Raw genomic sequence first — 21,049 nt, forward strand, 5'->3', positions numbered from 1 at the left:
GCAAGTTTCAGGCTATTTTCTCAGGAAGTAAGAAATTGCCCCTGATGAAACTTGTACCGTCGTATGGAGGGCAGTGAGTACAAGTTGCTAAAACAAAAATCAAAGCGATCCGAGAGATGGCCCTAAACTGAACATTTCCGAAATTTTAAGTGGGAGGTACCCGAAGGAGTGGACCGATTGAGTTCATATTGTAACCTTATCTAAGTCTGGTACACATTTCACGATGGGCAAAGTATGGACCAAATCGGTTACTCCCTTCAAGAGTTATCATGCGCACAAATGTTCCAAAAATTTTCGAACTTTTGTGGGGGAGGTACCGGAAGGAGTGGACCGATATAGCCCATCTTCGAACTTAAACTAAGTTTGGGTAAAATATCGAATCGGTTTATCCGTTCGAGAGTTATCGTGCGCTCCAGCCAGACAGACAGACGGACGGACATTGCTTAATCGACTCCAAATTGTATGAAACGAATTTCGTCCAAACATACTTGGGGTCTAAAATCATTATTTCGATGAGGCACATTTTGCCCGTATGAAAGGGTATATACCCTCGTTAGCATAAATGCTGAGGGTATAAAAATTAAAACAATTTGAGTGGAGGTCTTAACTGCACTTTTCCGAAATTTTGTGTGGGAGGTAACCGAAGGAGTGGACCGATACGAACTTGACCTATGTATGCCTGGTAGTAATATTACGACGTGTAAGGTATGGACCAAATCGGTTAGTTCCTTCGAGAGTTATCGCATTCATAATTTTTACGAAAAAATTTGAGCTTTTGTGAGGGAGGTACCCGAGTGAGTGGACTGATGTGGTCCATCATCGAACTTAAACTAAGTTTGGACAAAATATTACGAAAGCCAAATTTTGGACCAAATCGATTAATATGTTCGAGAGTTATCGTGGGCTCCATCCAGCCATACAGGCAGTCGGACAGACACAGCTAAATCGACTCCAGATTGTCTGAAAGGGTTTTTGTCCGAACATACTTGGGGTCTAAAAACCATATTTCGATTTTGTCCTCGCTAGCATAAATGCTGAATGTATAAAAAAACTTTTAAACTCCACATTAAAATCATAATTGATCTTATTAATAAATATTTGCAAGAACACTTTTTTATTAAAAAATATGTGAAACGGTGTTAATTGATTATCCGGCAAAATCGATTTTCCGTAATGCCTCCGCTCCCGATCATTACAGCTAATCGAGGTTCAACTGTGTAAATCTTAGGATATAGCGTCTGCTGTTGTTTTTGATCCGGTATATTTAGTGAGAGAGAGAATAACTTATTCTCTGTCTTGAAAGGATTAACCACATTGGGTTGGAGATCAACTTCGAAGGCGCAAGAATTAAAAAACAACTTAAACGAGTGTTTTAGATCAAGTATAGCTGTAAATTCCAGCAACTGTTTCATTATCCATCTTAGAGGAATGACGGATGGCTGATGATCAATGATTCCTTACCACAGACCCATAAGTTGCTAGCTACTGATTTGACTACTTCATTCCTTTATATACAATGGAGAAGCTAACTGGTAATTCGGTTTAGTGCAGTTTAAATTTAAGTGGAAAAAATAAAATTCTGAAAATAGACACATTTTTGAAGCATTGTGGCGTTTTTTTTTTTATTGGGATAGCGTTTGCAATTTTGTTTTTTCAAAATAGTCTGGCTTAATCCCATTGTTGTTGTTTTAATATTTTAAAACAACTATTTTATTAGTGGAAAAGATTTGGCATTGTTCGCCAAGGGGTAAGGCAGGGAATACTATAGTTTCGATCCACGCCACTGGATCTCATCAGTTCCCTTGTTTCTTGTTTGTGGATATTCTCCACCGAAGTTATTTTTCAATAACTTCTTCAACAAGAAACTTTTTATACCCAAACATCAATCGTCAGCTCGAAGTATAAAGGTAAGCAAAGAAAAAAGTTCAATGAGAAGTTGTTTTCGCAGACACTTTCGTCGGAGTTGTATGAGGTTGCCAAGGAAAAACTTCTCATTGAACTTTTTTCTTTGCTTACCTTTATACTTCGAGCTGACGATTGATGTTTGGGTATAAAAAGTTTCTTGTTGAAGAAGTTATTGAAAAATAACTTCGGTGGAGAATATCCACAAACAAGAAACAAGGGAACTGATGAGATCCAGTGGCGTGGATCGAAACTATAGTATTCCCTGCCTTACCCCTTGGCGAACAATGCCAAATCTTTTCCACTAATAAAATAGTTGTTTTAAAATATTAAAACAACAACAATGGGCTTAAGCCAGACTATTTTGAAAGAACAAAAAAGACACATTTTTCCTAATGTATAGATGAATAAAAAGGGAAATGATCGTTAACATTTGGTAATCCACACTTTATTCCAAAAATATTTTAAGGCTCTGATTAGTCTGCCCAATTGTTATTCTTCCGAATTAAAATCTACGATAACTAAATTTAAAATCGAACACAATTCTCATAACATTCAAAGCTTTCACTTGACTATTGACTTTTAAATCTCACGAAACTTAGACTCAATTTTTAAACCACCTGAGGAATTGACTTTCTTGTAACTACCACAAACTAATACTAAAATTCAAACATAACATTTTTATGGACCTACCTGCATTATTTGCTTTTATATTTTTAAAGTTAATAATAATATTTTTACGATTATGAATGTTGTTTCCAAAATCTTTAATGTACTAATAAAAGTTGCAGTAAAATATAATGTAGCAGTTTATACAGTAACAAAGACTTAACTTGGCTTATTAAATTATTATGAATCCGTGTAATTTCAAAATAAATCACAAAATAAAATGGAATTTCAGCTAATGGCAACACCAGCCACAACACGGCACTTCGTCAAGACTCAAATCTGGCAAAAATATTTAATAGACACACTAAGTATGGCCCAAAGTCATAACATTGGCAATTCGTCTTTACATCTTTCTTGCGAACAGTAGACCTTCACCACAGCCTCCCGCTGTATAACTCCATCATCTTTATTTGACAGTTAAACAAATTATCTTTCCTTTTTTTCTTCTTTTGAATGCCACAGAGTAGCAATTTAGTCATTTAGAGTAACATCTTGTTATTGTTGTTAGGGCCAAACAAACAACAAAAACAACCAGAAGCAGAAAACATCCTATTAGACAAACATGCCAGTAGTTAACCTGCTTTAAATGGTTCTGTGTAGCAAAGATTTAGCCTCTGATTAATTGACGTAATTAATCCTGATTATTTGTTCTGTTTGTTTGCCCGTTCTTTCGTTTGTTTGTTTAGCACCAGTTTTACAACAGCCGCTTATGGTAGCCATCAAAATGTTTTCATACGTCTGGATCCCTTGGGAAGGCCACCCAGTGCGAACAGTGGTTCCTATGCCACCATTGCCAGTCTCAATAAGTATCCCCTGGAGACTAAGAAGTCCTGCAACATATTTGAAAGTAAGTTAATGTCTATTTTTATTTGTTCCTCACACGAACAAAAACACACACATACACGCAAACAAACATGCAAATCTTTGTTCTTCAGGGGCTATTATTCTTATTATCCTGTTGATATCACAAAAATAATAGAGCGAAGAGGATTTCAACTACAAATGTTGACACGATGATGTTTGTATTTATTAATGGCCGTGTGTTTCCTTCCTTCTTTTTCTGTGTTTTGTTTTTGTTTTTCCTATAGAGTTTCGCAGCTCCCCAACACCATCACCATATGCAACAGCTTTACTGCCCATGGGCGATCAGATAGCAGAGACAATTTATTCTAAACCAGAATCGGTGTGTCCCTCGAGAATATCATATTATGCTTCGTCGCAGCTAACCCAGGTATGTACCATAGTTTCAAGAAGACGGATCTTTTATATTTGTCGTTTAGCATTAATGGTGGGGTGGGTTGGTAATGTTTCTGAAGAAATGGGAGGAAATAAAAAGCAATTATAAATTCTTTTAACTGATAAACAATGGAATGCTAAGCACAGTGGAGGATTTGATAAATGTGCAAACAACATACATAAATATGCCGCATAGAAAATTAGTTCAGAGGAAGATTGAACAAAAACTTGTTAATTCGGGGATATTTCTATGTAGGTTTACATTAATCTTATTTGATAATATGAAGAAAAGTAACCTTCGATTCAGATTTACTAACATTTGGAAGTCGTATACGTGTATGTCTTTATAAATTAAGTTGAAAATTATATCTTCAGGAGACAACCTATAGTTTGTTAATTGGCATTCTAAATGAGTAGAACACATTTCCTAACAAGTAAAAAAGTATCTGTTGACTTTGCCGATGGAGATATACCCTCAGCCTATGTGAGTTGAAACTTTCTTATACGAGCAGATCAAAAAGCGACCGCACAACCAAGATAATTTTCCCCAAAAATTTTGTATTAGAGGGTTTTCTGAATTGTGTTGCCTTTTTTGAACGTAAGAAGTTGCCGCCAACAATATGGAATTGAATTAAAACTCAAGAGCGCCGCGGAGCAGGTTCCATTTTGGAAGTGGATCTTATTTTTGGAAGTCATTTCTTTTCGAAAGATATCGCGACCACCAGTCATTCCAGTTGATTACTGACTAATTTAGACCTTTTAGACCACTACGTCAGGATGCATGGATTTGTGCACGAAAAATATAATATCGCTGTAAACAGAACCACAAGGAGTAGCTTCGGTATATATTTTCAAATGATTTTCCAACAGATCCTAAACCCTACCTTAAGGTAGAAACATATGGACGAAGTTAAACTAAATTTGGACAGAATATTACAAAGGCCAAATTTTGGATCAAACCGCCTGATCCGTTCGAGAGTTATCGTGCGCTCCAGACACTACACATGGTGCCATAGGGGTTTGTATAGCTTTCGGGCCATTTTCTCAGGTCCTTTTTCAACATTTGAACTTGCCGACAAAAATGTGGATTAGGAATTAACACAAATGTTGAACTTTTGTGGGGGTGGTACCCTTAGGGAGGACCGATATGGGCCATTTTAGAAGTTAAACTTAATTTTGACAAAATATTACGAGATCCAAAGTTTGGACCAAATTGCTTGCACCATCCAAGTGATATCGTCCTAACATTTTCGTGAAATTTTTTTAAATATTGGGGAGAAGTACCGGAAGTTGGGGACCGGTATTGCCCCATAAAACTAAGTTTGGATAAAATATGACGAAGACCAAATGTTGCACCAAAGCGGTAGAACAGTTCGAGAGCCACATATGGTGACATATGGCTTTTTACACCTTTCGGGATGTTTTCCCAAGAAATATGGATCTGCTCCTGAAAAAACATTTACCGTCGTAATGGAGGTAGCGAATGCAAATCGCTTCAACAAAAATCAAAGTGATTCGAGAGCAGGTCTTAAAGTGAACATATCCGACATTTTGTGTGAGAAGGTACCCAAAGGAGTGCACAAATATTGTCCATATTCGAACCTGATCTATATCTGGTAGATATGAAACTTGTACCGTCGTATGGGGGACAGCGAATACAAGTTGCTACAAAATCAAAGCGATTCGAGAGCAGGTCCTAAACTGAACTTTTCCGAAATTTTGTGTGGGAGGTACCCGAAGGAGTGAGTCCATATTTAAACTTCATCTAAGTCTGGTAGAACTTTCACGATGTTCAAAGTGTTTGCCAAATCGGTTACTCCCTTCAAGAGTTATCGTACGCACAAATTTTCCGAACATTTTCGAACTTTTGTGGGGGATGTACCGGAAGGAGTGTACCGATATAACACATCTTCGAACTTAAACTAAGTTTGGGAAAAATATTACGAAAGCCAAATTTTGAACCGAATCGGTTGCTCCGTTCGAGAGTTATCGTGCGCATTAGCCAGACAGACAGACGGACGGACATGGCTAAATCAGCTCCAAATTGTCTGAAACACATTTCGTCCAAACATACTTGGGGTCCAAAACCATTATTTCGATGAGGCACATTTTGCCCGTATGAAAGTGTATATACCCCTCGTTAGCATAAATGCTGAGGGTATAAAAATCAAAGGTATTCGAAACGTGGTCTTACACTGCACCTTTCCAACATTTTGAGAGGAAGGTATCTGAAGGAGTGAACCGTCAGAGAGTTTGGACCAACTCGATTGCTCCCTTCTAGAGTTATCGCTCACACCACTTTACAGAACAATTTTGAACTTTTGGGGGGAAGTACCCGAAAGAGTGGACCGATAAGGCCCATATTTGAACGTAATCTAAATTTAGGCAAAATATTACGTAGTAAAAAAATTTTGATTTGAATCGGTTGAGAGTTATCGTGCGCACCAGCCAGACAGACGGACGGACAGACATGGCTAAATTGACTCCAAATTGTCTGAAACGAATTTCGTCCAAACATACTTGGGGTCTAAAACCACATTTTGTCGTATCAAAGTGTATATACCCCTTTAGCTTTAAGGCTGAGGTTATAACAACTTATTCGATAAAAACCGAATGCGATTGTGCTTGGACTAAGGCCTTATTTTCATACCACTAGTTCGGATAACTTTATTCAGGACCAACACATGACTTGGCCAGCATAACTCGATGTAACTTGTAAATCGATTCTAAAATTTATGTTGATTTCGGTATAAAGCTGCGAAATCTACGAAGTTTTTTCTCACATCTCTATGAGCAGACACCCATGGTCCGAGTCACTAGCATCGGTAGTATAAGTGTACAGTAAGTAAATATCTTCAATTTTAGTATCAAGCTGCTACAGTTCCCAATCTGGTCTTGTCGCCTATTCTGACACCCATACAGTTCTTTTTCAGTTCATCATTATAGTTCTCCTTCGGCGTATTAAATTCGCAAGAATACCAAGGTCTTATATATTTTGAAACGGCAACCTGACATAACCCCCACCGGACATAAGGTCCGAAATGAATCTTGTTAACTTTTTAATTAAAAAATTTATCATAATTTGGACGCATAAGCGGCTTTCAGTCTGTCGAAAGTCCAGCCGAAGTCCCAAAACCCCAAGAAAACGTACTTTTTTAAACCAGTAAATCGGAGGTTTTGTCTTATTTCATATGGGCTTTGTGCCTATCTATAGGGAGGTTTGACGCTCATGGTGGAATTGCGCGTTATGTCAGGTCGCCGAAACACTGAGACACTGAAACACTGTTGATGTTATTGGACTGTAGATGAGGTCTTTAGGACCACGATAAAGTGAAAGAGTAGATTTTTTTCTACTGGTGGATTTGGAGAAGAGTGGTTTTTACGTTTTTGAAAAATTTCCAGCTGATGTATTCTTCGTATCAACGTTTCTCTACCGGTTTTAAACAGGTAAGTTGGCAGCCCACCAGTTCCTGCTGGCTTATTGTTCTTCAGTCGAATAATTCTTGTTTGACCACACTTCGCCTAATAGATTTGATATTAACAGCTTACCAAAAGTCTCCTACCTCTCTCTGCGTTCGTTTAGTCATAGATTTGCAACATTATTGATATTGTCATTGATTATTTCCCATGTTCAGATTCCACGATCTGCGAATCTGAACATGGAATGCATGCAATGTTTTCGTTGTCATTAATGTTTTTTATTCCTCTTCACGACATCCCTATCCAAGTTTGTATCGTTCTCATGGGTTATTTTAAGGGGAGGCGACTACCTTCCTTGTCGATCCGGGGAGCACAGACAATCTGTCACAGGATGCCCGTGACTGCTAATTTAATTCTCGCTACACAATATATGTATCTTCCGGGCACTTCGCCATCCACAACTTGAGGTTGCGTCCTGTAGCACTCAGTTATCCTTATTAGTTTTGATTCTCATCCAACAAAATATATATTAAAGGTCCATAGCTTAGAATAACAACAACTCAAAATTAAAAATCAACTAAATGTCATGACAACATTTATTTTTAAATAGCCCCATTGTACGCCGTAAGCATTGGAGATAAGTGGTTAAATTACATTGGCGGGAGGTCAGACAGATGCAGCAACCCCCAATAGTTTCCGTAGACTAATACCACCCTTTTCTGACTGGCTTTTGGGCAAAATATTAAAGACCATCTTTGATTTGATTTGTTTTATTTTATTTTTTATTATAAGAACTACTTAAAATCCTTCGTTTTTTCATTCGGCTTCATTTGTTTTTATTTTTTATTGAGGTCGTTGGGTTACTGGGCGAGATTTGTACTCTTTGATTATTGGGTTGCCGTTTCTTCTGTATGGCTTCATGTTTTATTTTTTTGCAAAAACAAAAAACTAATATCCGGGAAATTTCTGATGGTGGAAGTCTTAAGGGCTGTTGTTGCTGTTGTTTTTTATTGACTCTGTTAAGCTGTTTTGAAATAAAAATATTTAAATTTTCAACACGTGCCGGTGTTTAAATGATTCTGTTTTCTGTTCATATCAGAACAGACCAATGTTGTGTGTATGTGTGTGTGCTAGTGCTTGTGATTCTGTTGGGATCCGAGCTATGCTGCCTGCCTGGCTGTTACTTGAGATCTGTAAACTTGAAAACGTGCCAAAGGCGATTACTTTTATGACTACTTGCATGTGTATGGATGGATGAATGAATGAATGAGTGTACAATACTGCGATAGATACACTAACTTTGCGCTGCTCAATGGACCAGCAAATATTTACACGCCAATATTATATTTCCCGACAAATCGACTCACTGGCTGCTGCTGGCACACTCGCACCACACATACTTAAACAACATTGTGAACAACAAGCTCGGGGTTTATTTTTCTGAAATGCATCCGTTTTTGTTGCTTACCTCAAACAGCGAACGGATAAACGTGGCGGAAAACACCAAAAGAACATTTCCACTTAAAACACCACACAATACGTTTTGAAAGCTTCGCTACGCAGCTACAACGACAGCAGCAGCCGCAGAAGCAGCAACAACCGAAATATATTGAAGTGGGATTTTTTATCCTTTTGTAATTCACTTGAACATTTGAACTTTAACTCTTTTTATTCAGGCCGCGTAAACCGGCTAGAGAGTTCAGTCGGCAACAGCACGCACACACAGACACACACATTTATCGTATCTCTCTGCCAAAGTTATCCTGTTAAGAAATAGGATTGGGTTACACGAGAATGAGCAGTTATATTTAATTCCCTTTGGGAAATTCAACTCATATATCGCTATTTAATTTTCAGCATCCAAAACAAAAAAAAGAACAAACGGCAACTGGCGACGGTGGTAGGAGAGGGTAGCGGACATACTTTTCAATACACTTAAGGCATGTTCCACTTTTACTTTGTCTATATATACATAGTATACGTACGTTTGTATGTGCCTGTGTATCACTGTGTTTGTGTGCTAAGTCCTTTTTTATGTTGCTGTTCGTTTCTTTTTTTTCGAGAGATAACAGTTGTTGGGTGTTCTTTTACAGCTTCTCACACAGTGAGCTCTACTAAATGAAAATTTAGTTTATTATTTGTCCTTAACACAAAGTGGTGAAGGAAGGAGGGGAGTGAGGTCGAAATTGTTGTTTATTAATGTGCATTTTATGCTTGCATTGCACAATTCAAAGCGATTTACTTAAATGCGTTTCCCGTTTCTTATTTTCTTTTTTATTTCTCATTTACTGATGCCGGTAACGGTGACGGTAAACTGTGCTAGATTAGAATCTAACCTCAGCAATTAAAACGACCAAGTTTAAAGATACTACCAACATGATAAACGGTTATTTTCTTTATTTCAATTGCATTCATAGTTGTAACTGTGTGCGGCTGGGAAACAAATGTTGTTGGGGAAGTATAGCCAAATGACGTAAGCAATATTTTAAGAGGATTTTGAACAATTATCGTAAATATTCTATGAAATTATTTTCGTTTACTTTGTATGTAATTGAGCAATATTTCGTGCTTCTCAATTATGAAGAAAATATAAAGAAGAAACAAAAATAAAATGTTTGAGGAATGGACAAAAGAAATATAGTTTGGATGTGATACTATATAAACATGTATAATACATTGTACATATATAAAATAAAATATTGACAAATTCTAAAAAAAATTCGATAAAACCTTTTCCAGTATTTTTTTTCTATTGAGAGGAGCTGAATTAGCCGAAGATATTTCAAATGAAAAAGAATGCCAGAGAAATTGTCGCACTAACCTGTTCATAGGTGTATTTAAAGGAGACGTTCTGGCTATGGATCTTTCCTAAATTTATGATATATATACCGAAGTAATTTCTAATTTGCAAGTGGGAATTACACACATCAAATCCTGACGCATTCCGAAGAACTAATACCGACGGGGCATAACTGGTACATTTCTTGATTCACATAAAAATAATATTCACGGTCATATTTTGGACCGAATGGCCTGATCCGTTCGAGAGTTATCATGCGCTCCAGCCACTACTCATGAAAAAACTTAATGGGGACAGCGAATACAATACAGCAAAAAACCAAAGCGCTCCGAGAGCAGGACTTAAGCTGAACTTTTCCGAAATGTTGTATGGGAGATACCCGAAGGAGTGGACCGATAGAGTCCATATTGGATCCTTATCTATGTCTGGTAGAAATTTTACAATGTACACAGTATGGACCAACTTGGTTACTTCGAAAGTTATCGTGCGCACAATTTTTGGGGGAGGAACCCGAAGGAGTGGACACCCAGGTTCGAACTTAAACTTAGTTTGGACTAAATATTACGAAGGCCAAATTTTGGATCCAATCGTTTGATCCGCACTATACCAGCCAGCCAGACAGACATGCGAACGGATGAACGGACATGGCTACATCGACTCCAAATTGTCTGAAACGGATTTCGTCCAAACATACCATTATTTCGATGAGGCACATTTTGCACAAGTAAATTGAAACAATTTGGTTGGTATTTAGACTCTTCTGGTGGTGTAAATCCTGTTCGAAAATTAAATTTTAGAGTTTTAAATTGTGATTTCTTAGGGTTAGAAATCCGCCAAATTATGCATATATGTCCTCTTTGGAAATCCTCCTTGCTCCTTGTTATCGATATGCATAAATCCACGTTTTAATTTTTAATAGCTTCCATATAACCTTTTCCTGAGATTTTTCAGGTATTTTGAAAGATTTAGACATATTATCTTATCGAAATGGATAAATGTTGAGTTTGTAGCTCCCTAGGGATAGAAAACATGCATTCGGGGTTTAAATAAGACTAATGTCATTATCACTCCAATTTCGTGGAGACTAAACTAGCGGCCAGGGTCATTTTGGACGATCATAAATATGTCTCATCGAAATAATATCAGAAAATCAGGAAATCAGTGTCGGACAGTTTGTGCCATACGATAACTCTCGAACTGACCGACTATCTGACTATCAAAAAAGTTCAAAATGTTCGTTTAAGAATTTTTTAGTGAAGGTAATCCTTGTGCTCCTGTTTACTGCGAGATGTTTTTCGTTGGGGAATTCATGCTTCGATGCATAATGGTCCGGAATCGGAAACGGAAACTAGAAAAATGGCTGGCCAAAACTGCAGTATCGGTAAAACTAAACCATACCCTCAGTTCATTTTTTAAATGATAATTTTTTTAAGAAAACAAGGTTGTATTTTTCTTTTTATTATTATAAATACACAAACTTAACAGCCAAAGGCGAACTTCTGTCGAATTGTTTTGGAACAACTCCTTAACCATTTTCGACACATGTCCATCTCAGTGGCATATCTTCATCAGCATAAAGCAACATCACGCCTTTAAATACGTTACGATACTCCAGACCATCGTGTTCCGCCTGTGCAATATTTAGGATTTAACCGCTGCCCATTTAGTCCACGCCTATACCAACCACCTGAATCCATTAAATTAAATGTAGATTCATCAGAAAACAGCATAGCCCTCCATTTTTGGACTCTCCAGTTCAGATGAGTCTTGGCGAATTCCAGTCTGGCCTTTTAATTTTTTGGTCGAAACCTTTTATGGTTTTTTTGCTGGTCGTTGTTGTTGTAACAGTGTTTGTTATTATGTTTGTATGTCCGTTCTTCTCTTCAATCTGGCTCTGGGTTTATCCCCAGTTCCAGGAAAGTGGCTGCTTCGATGGGATGTAACCACAGATCCAGTGGAGTTAGATAAGTAGGTTTGGCTGGGCAGTTGAAAAGGTGTTTTGCACGACACAAAACATGCCACATACTGGTCAGATGTCTTGCACGGCGCGGTCGATATCCGCCCAATAAGAATTTAAGCGACTGAAATATCCCGAGCGTAGTTGAGCCAAAACTACTCTAGTTTGTCGTGGCACTGACGCTCCTCAGCTGCAATAGATGGGGGATGTATTTCGAGGACTTTATTCACATATAATTGCTTAAGGCCTTGGCAACTGCATCCGTGCGAATACTATTTAAACCTGCTTGATACGCTTGTTGATCTAGGGGTTCTCTCCTGTATGGTTGGACCGCTCCCTCTAGAGCATGGATATCCTTCCTGATCTGCCTGTATGTGCCGGGCCTACTCACAAGATGATTGGGATGGCTCACACGGTAACATCCAAACAGGTTCTGCAGATAGCTGTGGCATGCGCGAACGACGTGAAAGTAGTGTCGAATGTGACCCCTAAAATTTTGGGGCAGTTTGTGGTCGGAATTCTGCTACCGGCGACCACGACATTCAATTCTCTTAAAAACTGCGCTGGTCGTCGACTAAATAAGCTGGCTCTGTCTACCGCTCTTTTGCTAATTTTTAAATTTAAGCGATTTTGTAGTTGACCAGAAGATGCTATAGCATAATTTTTGGTGCAGCCCCCTTATAGCCGTACCTTCCCGATTTTCGATATTTTGAGGATTTAAGCAACATTTACCTGTTAAATAAGCTGTAATTTGGTACTTAGAGCTCCTTGTGGTCACAAAGCTTTATTGAGGATTTCAGCTACATTTTCCGAAAATTAATAATTTCAACTGAAATAATTAATAATTTAATATTCTCTATGCCTACAAGATGTACGTGTGTCATCTAGAATAAAAAATTATCATTATAAAAAATGGGGTGCTTTAATTTGGCCGATACTGTAGAATCATTTCCATTGCTTCAGGTATCTCCTCAGAAAAACTTCAGTGTTGCGATTTAATTAAATCGCATGTATTATGCAAATCATCCTATGTCGGTTGTGTGTAGGACTGTTCTGTATAAGCTGAAGCGTGGCTTGCAACTTTCTGTGTATGATTGGCTCAGGACTTCTGATTTGGTAGATGGGGATCTTAGGCGGCGCAGTGCAATCCTTCGGGAGCGTTCCGCTGATACATGGCGGACTAAGTGGACGGTCAGCGACAAACGTAAGAATTTATTCGTGACGCTACGTTCGTAATGGGCCGCCCAGACGTCGGCTTTAGTATTGGATTCTTACTGACGGGTCATGGCTCTCTAAATGCACTTTTGCATGCAAGAGGCCTGTCCGGGACAGATTTGTGATGGGATGACTGAAAACTGGCGGCACATACTGACGGAATGCCGGTACTATGATAACATTAAAGATTTAGTCAATATGCGGGCGAGGTGAGATTTTAGTAGGGCACTTGAAGATAGTCAGACCTTTAGTTGTTTAATCAGTTTTGCACGTTAAGTCTTTGTTAGGAGAAGGGCTAGACTTAGTGGAGGTAATTCCTCCACATAGTCATCTCTACAGTTGGGGGTGTTTTTGTTGCAGGAGAGTAGGAGGAGAGTTGGAGGTGTTGGTGCGGCGTCGTGTGCTTGTGTGGATGTCGTGCCAGCCATTCGTGAAGGTGGACGAAGGTCCATTGTTTGTGTTGCGTTGTCCGTTGCCGCGGTCCCTGTGGACCCTTTGTGCAGTCCGTGAGGACAGCATATTAATTTTTTGTGGTCCTGTGTTTTTTCGCTTGCTGGATTGGTGGAGGTCACCAGTCCGGCGCAGTTTGGAGTCCAACTGGAAGTGGTCATAGGCCACGAAATCTGACCGGGCTGGATCTGGCCTGGCAGTTGGTGTTGCCCCCCTTGTGGGAGCATCGCGGTGGCTGTGGTTAAGACCGAAATCGCGGGGAGAGCTTCGGCTCGAGTGTTGAGTTGCACTTCAACCGGGTGCGTGACCCAAAGAAAGGTAGGAGTTTTAGATAGGCTCCGCTTCTAACCAAGGAGGCGATCACGTCCAAATACGTGTGAACGAATTGGTACTCGTACTTTTGTGCGGGGGCGTTGGTATACGCATCGTATTCACCCGGTGTTAACAGCACTGTGGGGCAGGCCGCATGGCATGTACACACATAAAACACCACGACGTACATATGTGTAGCAGGTATTCCGTTGATGAAAGTCTCAAAATTCACAGATGCTGATGGCTAAGCCGACTGCTATTTTTACTTGTTTTTTGTTTTCTGTTTTTTTTTTCAATACAATAAATTCCATTCCAAATTTCTCAAAGTTTTACTTCAGATTTCGTTTTTCAGAGTCTTTTTTCTCCATACATTTAACACTTTTCTTGTGCCATTACAGCTATTTTAGAGCTAAATGGCTTGTAGTTTTTGCTACATTAACCTTTTTAGTATTCTTAACAATTTTAATTCAGAAGAAATATTTATTCTTGACTCTGGCGCATACAATATTGGAATCCAAAAACGTAATTTTAGATTATTTTTAAAACATGTAATAAAATAAATAATACAACAAGATGAGATTAATAAGAATTACTTTACAGGTACGTCTCGACAAACAACAGCCAAACTAAATAAAAAAATTTACTTATTTTCTTTAGCTAAGAGTGGAAACCATATTACAAACTAATTTAAGAGCATAAAATTCCTGAAAAATCATAATTTTATAGACACAAATAACAACACCACCACCAACCACTTAATGTCATTTTATGTTCCAAATTCATTAATAATAGATCTATAATTTGTATTTGAAGTATGATTTAAGTGAAACTAAATGGAACATGTGTGTTCACATTAGAGGGTATTATTTTCATTAGCGCACAATATTAATTATCAACAAAAATATGTGGAAAAATAATTATTTCTACTGTCAGTAAAGCATTAATTAATTGTTATTTTTAATTGAACACTGTCAGTAACATTAAATATATGTTTTCCAATATTTAGTTACATTAAATGTGATTCCCCAATACCCACAACAAGAGGTGAGGGGGAATTAATTATAGCATGAAAAAGAAGAAATATTAATACGCTTATATATTAATAATAATGTTTAGATAAATTATGCGCCACAAAATTCATATAAACTGACATAATCTTTATGTCTACACTTCATACTAAACACCTTCTAGACTTGGGTTTATTTCACTTGTGTCCGGACTTTTATCTGCACATGAATTAGCATAAACTAAAGTTTCATTAAGCATATCTTTGATCTGTTATGAATAAAATCTTTTCATGCTCTTCATATGCCATCTCTAGTCTCAATATTAACTGTTTGTGTTGGTGTAGCTTCTTCCTACATACTTCCTTAAATAAAAGTCAAAGTATTTTTCTGCTTGGTGGATTCTTGTCAAAATGCATTAATGTCCATCTCTGACGACATTCGTATATTTATGTATATGAGGATATGTGTGTAAATAAGCTCATACATATGCGCCTGGACGTAAGTGAATTGTAGGTTATCATTACGACTTGAAACAATTTGCATGCATAAATATTCATATTATGTGTATGTGTGTTTGAATGGGCATAAATACATTTGTTAGTTAGTTCTTTATTATTGTGGCTGGTCTCCTCGAGTGTATAGCTCACTAGGTCTAACTGAACCCCAACATGTTGTGTTATATCCATTCGCCGATTATGTGAATCTCATATGTACACATCTATGTATGTAGTTATGTCTACAAATGTTTATGTATGAGCTAGCTGCTGAGTATAAGTATTTGCATCTTTAAACGTTTACGCTCCCCTCATTGTTTGCCAGGATTATTCCCAAGAATCCACAACACTGAATTTCTGGCAAAAATTTGCCAACATTGTTTGCTTTAATTGTATCCATGTATTGGTGTAGGCTGCTAATGTATGCGAATGCGTATTTACATTTGTTTAGATTTCAATTTCACCCTCATTACTTACCAAACGGAAGATATCCACAGATACATACGCACACATGTGAAACCAGACATAAAGAAAAAGCTAGCTTTAACACAAATACCATCACTAAATTCCACCAAAGTTCTTTTATGTATGCCCCACACCCACTCCCACAAACCCACTCATTTCAGGCCATTAGCCTTCAGTGCCATCAGCCACATTAAAATGAGGCATTCTTTCATTTGTTTTTAATAAATCCAGAAATTAAAAGAAATGCCAGGATAAACAGGCGACCCACTTACATAAACACATGTAGAAAGACTCTCCTCACACACACTCACACACAACTCATACATTCCTCTCCAGACGCATGCATTGCACGCTTGGCTTAGAGTATATTGAAGTAGCTGTGGAATGGGCGGTTGGTTAAATGGATGAATGGTTTTGGCGTTTCGCTTGGTGAAAGTTCTTTTGCAGATTTTTTTGTATTCCATGTAGAACAGTGTACCCCGAATGTTGGCTGCATTTTCGTCGTTATGCACACCACATTCAGTGTAACAACAATGTCGACTAAAAACAATAACATACAAAACACACTAAAGGATCGACATTCCTACACATGGCGCCCGGATCTTTTAAAGGCAAATCAAATAGGAAAGTCCGAGGGTGGTATGAAGTTTATTAGAACGAAACAATATTGATTCGTCATTCAAAATTGTATTGTCGACGAGTAAAACTGAATCAGTCGAATATGCCCTCACAAATAAACCCACGGGTTGTGGGCTAATCTTTACACTGAGAACCTTAAATGTGAAATTTCACCCAGTTCGGTCAAAAATTAGCTAAAATCCTCAAAATATCAAAAATCGCAGGGTACCGTTTTACGGGGGCTACACCAAAACATGGACCTATGTTAACGATTTTTGATGGAGAACTTTCGTGACCACTGAACACCTCAAGTGTCAAATTAAAACGAATTTGGTTAAAAATTGTAGCTAAAAAACTCAAAATGTCTATAATCGGAGGGTATCGTTATATGGGGGCTATTCCAAAACATGGACCTATATTGAAAATTTTTGGTGGAGAAATTTCAGTAGCACTGAGAACCTCAAATGTAAAATTGCAGCTAGATCGGTTAAAAGATTTGGCTAAAATGCCCAAAATACCATAAATCTGGAGCTACCGTTATATGGGGGCTATACCCAAACGTGGACCTATCTCGGCAATTTTTAGTGCAGAAGTTTGTTGGTCTGTGAGAACCTCAAATGTCAACTTTCAGATATTTAGGTAAAAAATTTATGGAAAAAATACACTTGTTGATCCGTTTAAGAGTTATCGTGCGCTCTAGCCAGGACAGACACGTATAAATCGACTACAGATTTGTAAAGAAAGCGATTCTTAAAAGACTTTTGATACTTTTTCCCTACAAAATGTATGTATATGTAATCAGGACAATACTCCACAGGTACTGGCATGGTATTTTTTTCAGTTATAACCCTAGTGTACACCCACAAATTACTATACCTCCCCTCATAAATTAATTGCAATAAGTATCGTTGCTGCGTGCCAGCGTATGTAATTTATGAACATGCTACTCGTCGCCAACATCGTTTGTCGTCGTATTCAACCAGTCGAAAGAGAATTTAATGAATTTCTCGACTTGAACAAAAACAAATACAAAACTTCCAACTTCGCATTTAGAAGCAACAACACAAACAAAAATTACTTAAAGAGCAATAACAGTAACCCTGCGCTACGACAGCAATAGTGGGACGTTGGCTTTAACCAGCCTAAACAACGGCAATGGCAATAAAGCTATGCCAAGGCATTCTATTATAATGAGAGTGGATGGAGTTGGAATGCCTTTGGCATTAGTGTCCAGGAATGGGCGGCATCAAATAGATTCTTGTTCATGTCGTACGTGGTGTGTGTTGGGTCCCCATCCTGTCATCATGAAATTAGACTAAAATGTAATTGTTGTCGTCAAAAGCAGAAACTTTGTTTAGCATAGTGCTGCGGCTGCTGCTGTTGACGTTGCCGTCGACGTTTCTTTTCAATTGACAATATGTGCGGCAGACAATGCGTATATATCTTTGTGTCTCTGTATGTTTGCTTCTTAATGCATGGATTCCCGTCTGTGTTTGTTTTCTTTTTGGGTTAGAGTGAGCTTTCTTGCTGCCTCCATTAACTCCAGCACTCATTTACAACATTTACTTGCCATTAAATCAGTCTATAAACGTTTAAGAATTTAGCACTAAAATGAAACAAACTTCCAACAACAACAATAACAAAATTAAGGACTATAAATGAAAAGTGGCAATAAAGAAAGCAAGAAAAAACTCCACACAATAAAATTAACACGCATACAGACATGCATACATCACATTGGCGAAACATTTACATCAACACATGCAGCCGGAAAAGGAAGTCAAAGTTATGTTGAGTTGAGTTCAGTTGAGTTGATGTTATGCATTTGGTTAGTGTGGTGGTGGGGCATGCCTGGGGGTTTTTGCTTGCTCTTGGCGCAAATGTTAAATAAACAATCCGCACATCTGTTGCAACATGACTTTTTGCCAGTTCCGTGTTTTCATCAGACTAAATTCCAGAAGGCGGCATTGAATTGTTGGTGCTGGTTTGAGAAGTTGTTGTTTTTGCAATTGTCGTTGTGAAGTTGTTTTTCGTTTTCGTATTTTTCCAACATTGTATGTTTAGCCATAAAGTTTTTTTTCTGCACGCTGGCTAATAGCCAAAGCTTTACATGATTTTCTAAATATTTACAGGATTTAGATGTCTGGATGGACAGCAAATTTTGTGGCAGTTGAGTTTTCAGAAATAGCAACTTTGTGTTAGCAGGATGACGTTATTGTCAGCATATTGACACAAAGGATTTAAAGTCGAAGAAGTTGGTATTCATGAAAGTTGTATTCATTGTGAGATGAAAGGGGTGGAAAGTGTTGTTTTGTAGTGGAATATATTCAATAGCGTTTGTTTGTGGTTGGAACTTGGAAATTTAGGGGCAGTTTTCCCGGGAAATATGCTCCGAAAAACAACCTGAATTCACAAAGACATCTTTGAGGGTAAAAATTCACAATGATAAAAAATCAGTCCTTTTTCGGGATACACTTACTTTCTTAGATGGGTTTATATCCTAACCAGAATGTTATGTTCCAAACGCGCCGATCGTCTTCTTTACCGATCTTCGAGATGAGACTTTACATTGCACTTTTGTGGGAGACATATCCACCACTAAAGCAAATTACCAATAAAACAAGTAAAAAAAGTGTCAGTCGGCTTTACCGACAGATATATACCCTCAGCCAATGTGAAGCAAAACTTTCACCTCCGGACAGATCGAATGTATTTAAGGTCTCTTCAGAATTTTGTGGCCCTTTTTGGACATTTGAACATGCCGACAAAAATGTGGATTAGGAATTAACTGCACTAAGACACAAATGTTGAACTTTTGTAGGGCAGGTACCGATATGGGCCATTTTAGAAGTTAAACTAAATTTTGATAAAATATTAGGAGATCCAAAGATTGGACCAAATTGGTTGCCCCATTCAAGTGATATCGTCCTAGCATTTTAGTGAAATTTTTTAAATATTGGGGAGAAGTACCGAAAGTTGTGGACCGGTATTGCCCATGAAACTAATTTTGGATATATGACGAAGACCAAATGTTGGACCAAATCGGTTGAACAGTTCGAGAGTTATCGCCACAGCGAATGCAAATCGCTTCAACAAAAATTAAAGTGATCCGAGAGCAGGTCTCAAAGTGAACTTATCCGAAATTTTGTGTGAGAGGTACCAGAAGGAGTAGACAAATATAGTCCATATTCGAACCTGATCTATATCTGGTAGATATATTAGGATGTGCAAAGTATAGATTACATCGGTCACTCCCTTCAAGAGTTATCGTGCGCAAAATTTTTCCGAACATTTTCGAAGTTTTGTGGGGGAGGTACCTGAAGGAGTGGATCGATATAGCCCATCTTCGAATTTATACTATGTTTTGATAAAATATTACGAAGGCCAAATTTTAGACCGAATCGACAGATCCGTTCGAGAGTTATCTTGCGCTCCACCCACTACACAAGGTGTCATAGGGGCTTTTTGCAACTTTCCGGTCATTTTCTCAGGAAGTATGGACTTGCCTCTGATGAAACTTGTAGCGTCGTATGGGGGAAGTGAATACAAGTTGTTGCAACAAAAATCAAAGTGATTCGAGAGCAGGTCCTAAACTGAACTTATCCAAAATTTTGTGTGGGAGGTACCCGAAGGAGTGGGCCTATTGAGTCCATATTGGAACCTCATCTAAGTCTGATAGAAATTTCACCAAGTGCAAAGTATGGGCCAAATCGGTTACTGTTTTCAAGAGTTATCATGCCCACAAATTTTCCGAACATTTTGGAACTTTTGTGGGGAGGTACCGGAAGGATTGGACCGATATAGCTCATCTTCTAACTTAAACTAAGTTTGGACAAAATATTACGAAAGCCAACGTTTGAACCGAATCGGTTCATTCGTTCGAGAGTTGTCGTGCGCACCAGCCAGACAGACAGACGGACGGACATTGCTAAATCAACTCCAAATTGTCTGAAACACATTTCGTCCAAACATACTTGGGGTCTAAAACCATTATTTCGTATGAAACTGTATATACCCTTTCTAGCCTAAAGGCTGAGGGTATAATAATTAGGTCAATTCTATGCGTATTTCGCCTTCATGAAATCTGACGGAAACCTCTCAGAGAACTAGATCGATCCTTATCTTACCAGCGTTTGCTCTCAAAGAACTGTTCAGTTGTAATCGAGGTTTCAGGGGAGGTAACAGTGTGTGCGATAGTGTTTGGAATGGACACACAGTACACCAAACAGTAAGTGTTATTCGTATATACCGCATCCGAACCCTTTGTCAGTACATCTCTAAAAGGGGTACGCCAACTATTCATTATACCCTCAGCCTTTATACTGACATACTTTAGACCCCAAGTATATGGGGACGAAATCCGTTTCAGACAAGTTAGAGTCGATTTAGCAATGTTCGTTTGTCTGTCTGATTGGCTGGAGCGCACGATTAATCTGGAACGGATGAACCGATTTGGTCTAAAATTTGGCTTTCGTAATAGTTTGTCCAAACTTAGTTTAAGTTT

The 21,049-nt window shown here is 38.1% G+C and overlaps 1 protein-coding gene across 4 annotated transcripts in view; it reads left to right on the forward strand.

Moving 5' to 3' along the window:
* The window catches only part of Drl-2 (tyrosine-protein kinase derailed 2), a 205,591-nt gene that overhangs the window by 112,279 nt on the left and 72,263 nt on the right, over window positions 1–21,049 (forward strand). For all 4 annotated transcript variants that reach the window (XM_073992140.1, XM_073992142.1, XM_073992141.1 and 1 more), the window contains exons 7-8: window positions 3,258–3,418; window positions 3,660–3,802. In XM_073992140.1, the coding sequence (XP_073848241.1) occupies window positions 3,258–3,418; window positions 3,660–3,802 (304 nt within the window). The remainder of the gene's footprint in view (window positions 1–3,257; window positions 3,419–3,659; window positions 3,803–21,049) is intronic.

The sequence above is a fragment of the Musca autumnalis genome, unplaced genomic scaffold (assembly GCF_047663935.1).
Source record: "Musca autumnalis isolate F117 unplaced genomic scaffold, ASM4766393v1 scaffold_5, whole genome shotgun sequence".
NCBI lineage: Eukaryota > Metazoa > Arthropoda > Insecta > Diptera > Muscidae > Musca > Musca autumnalis.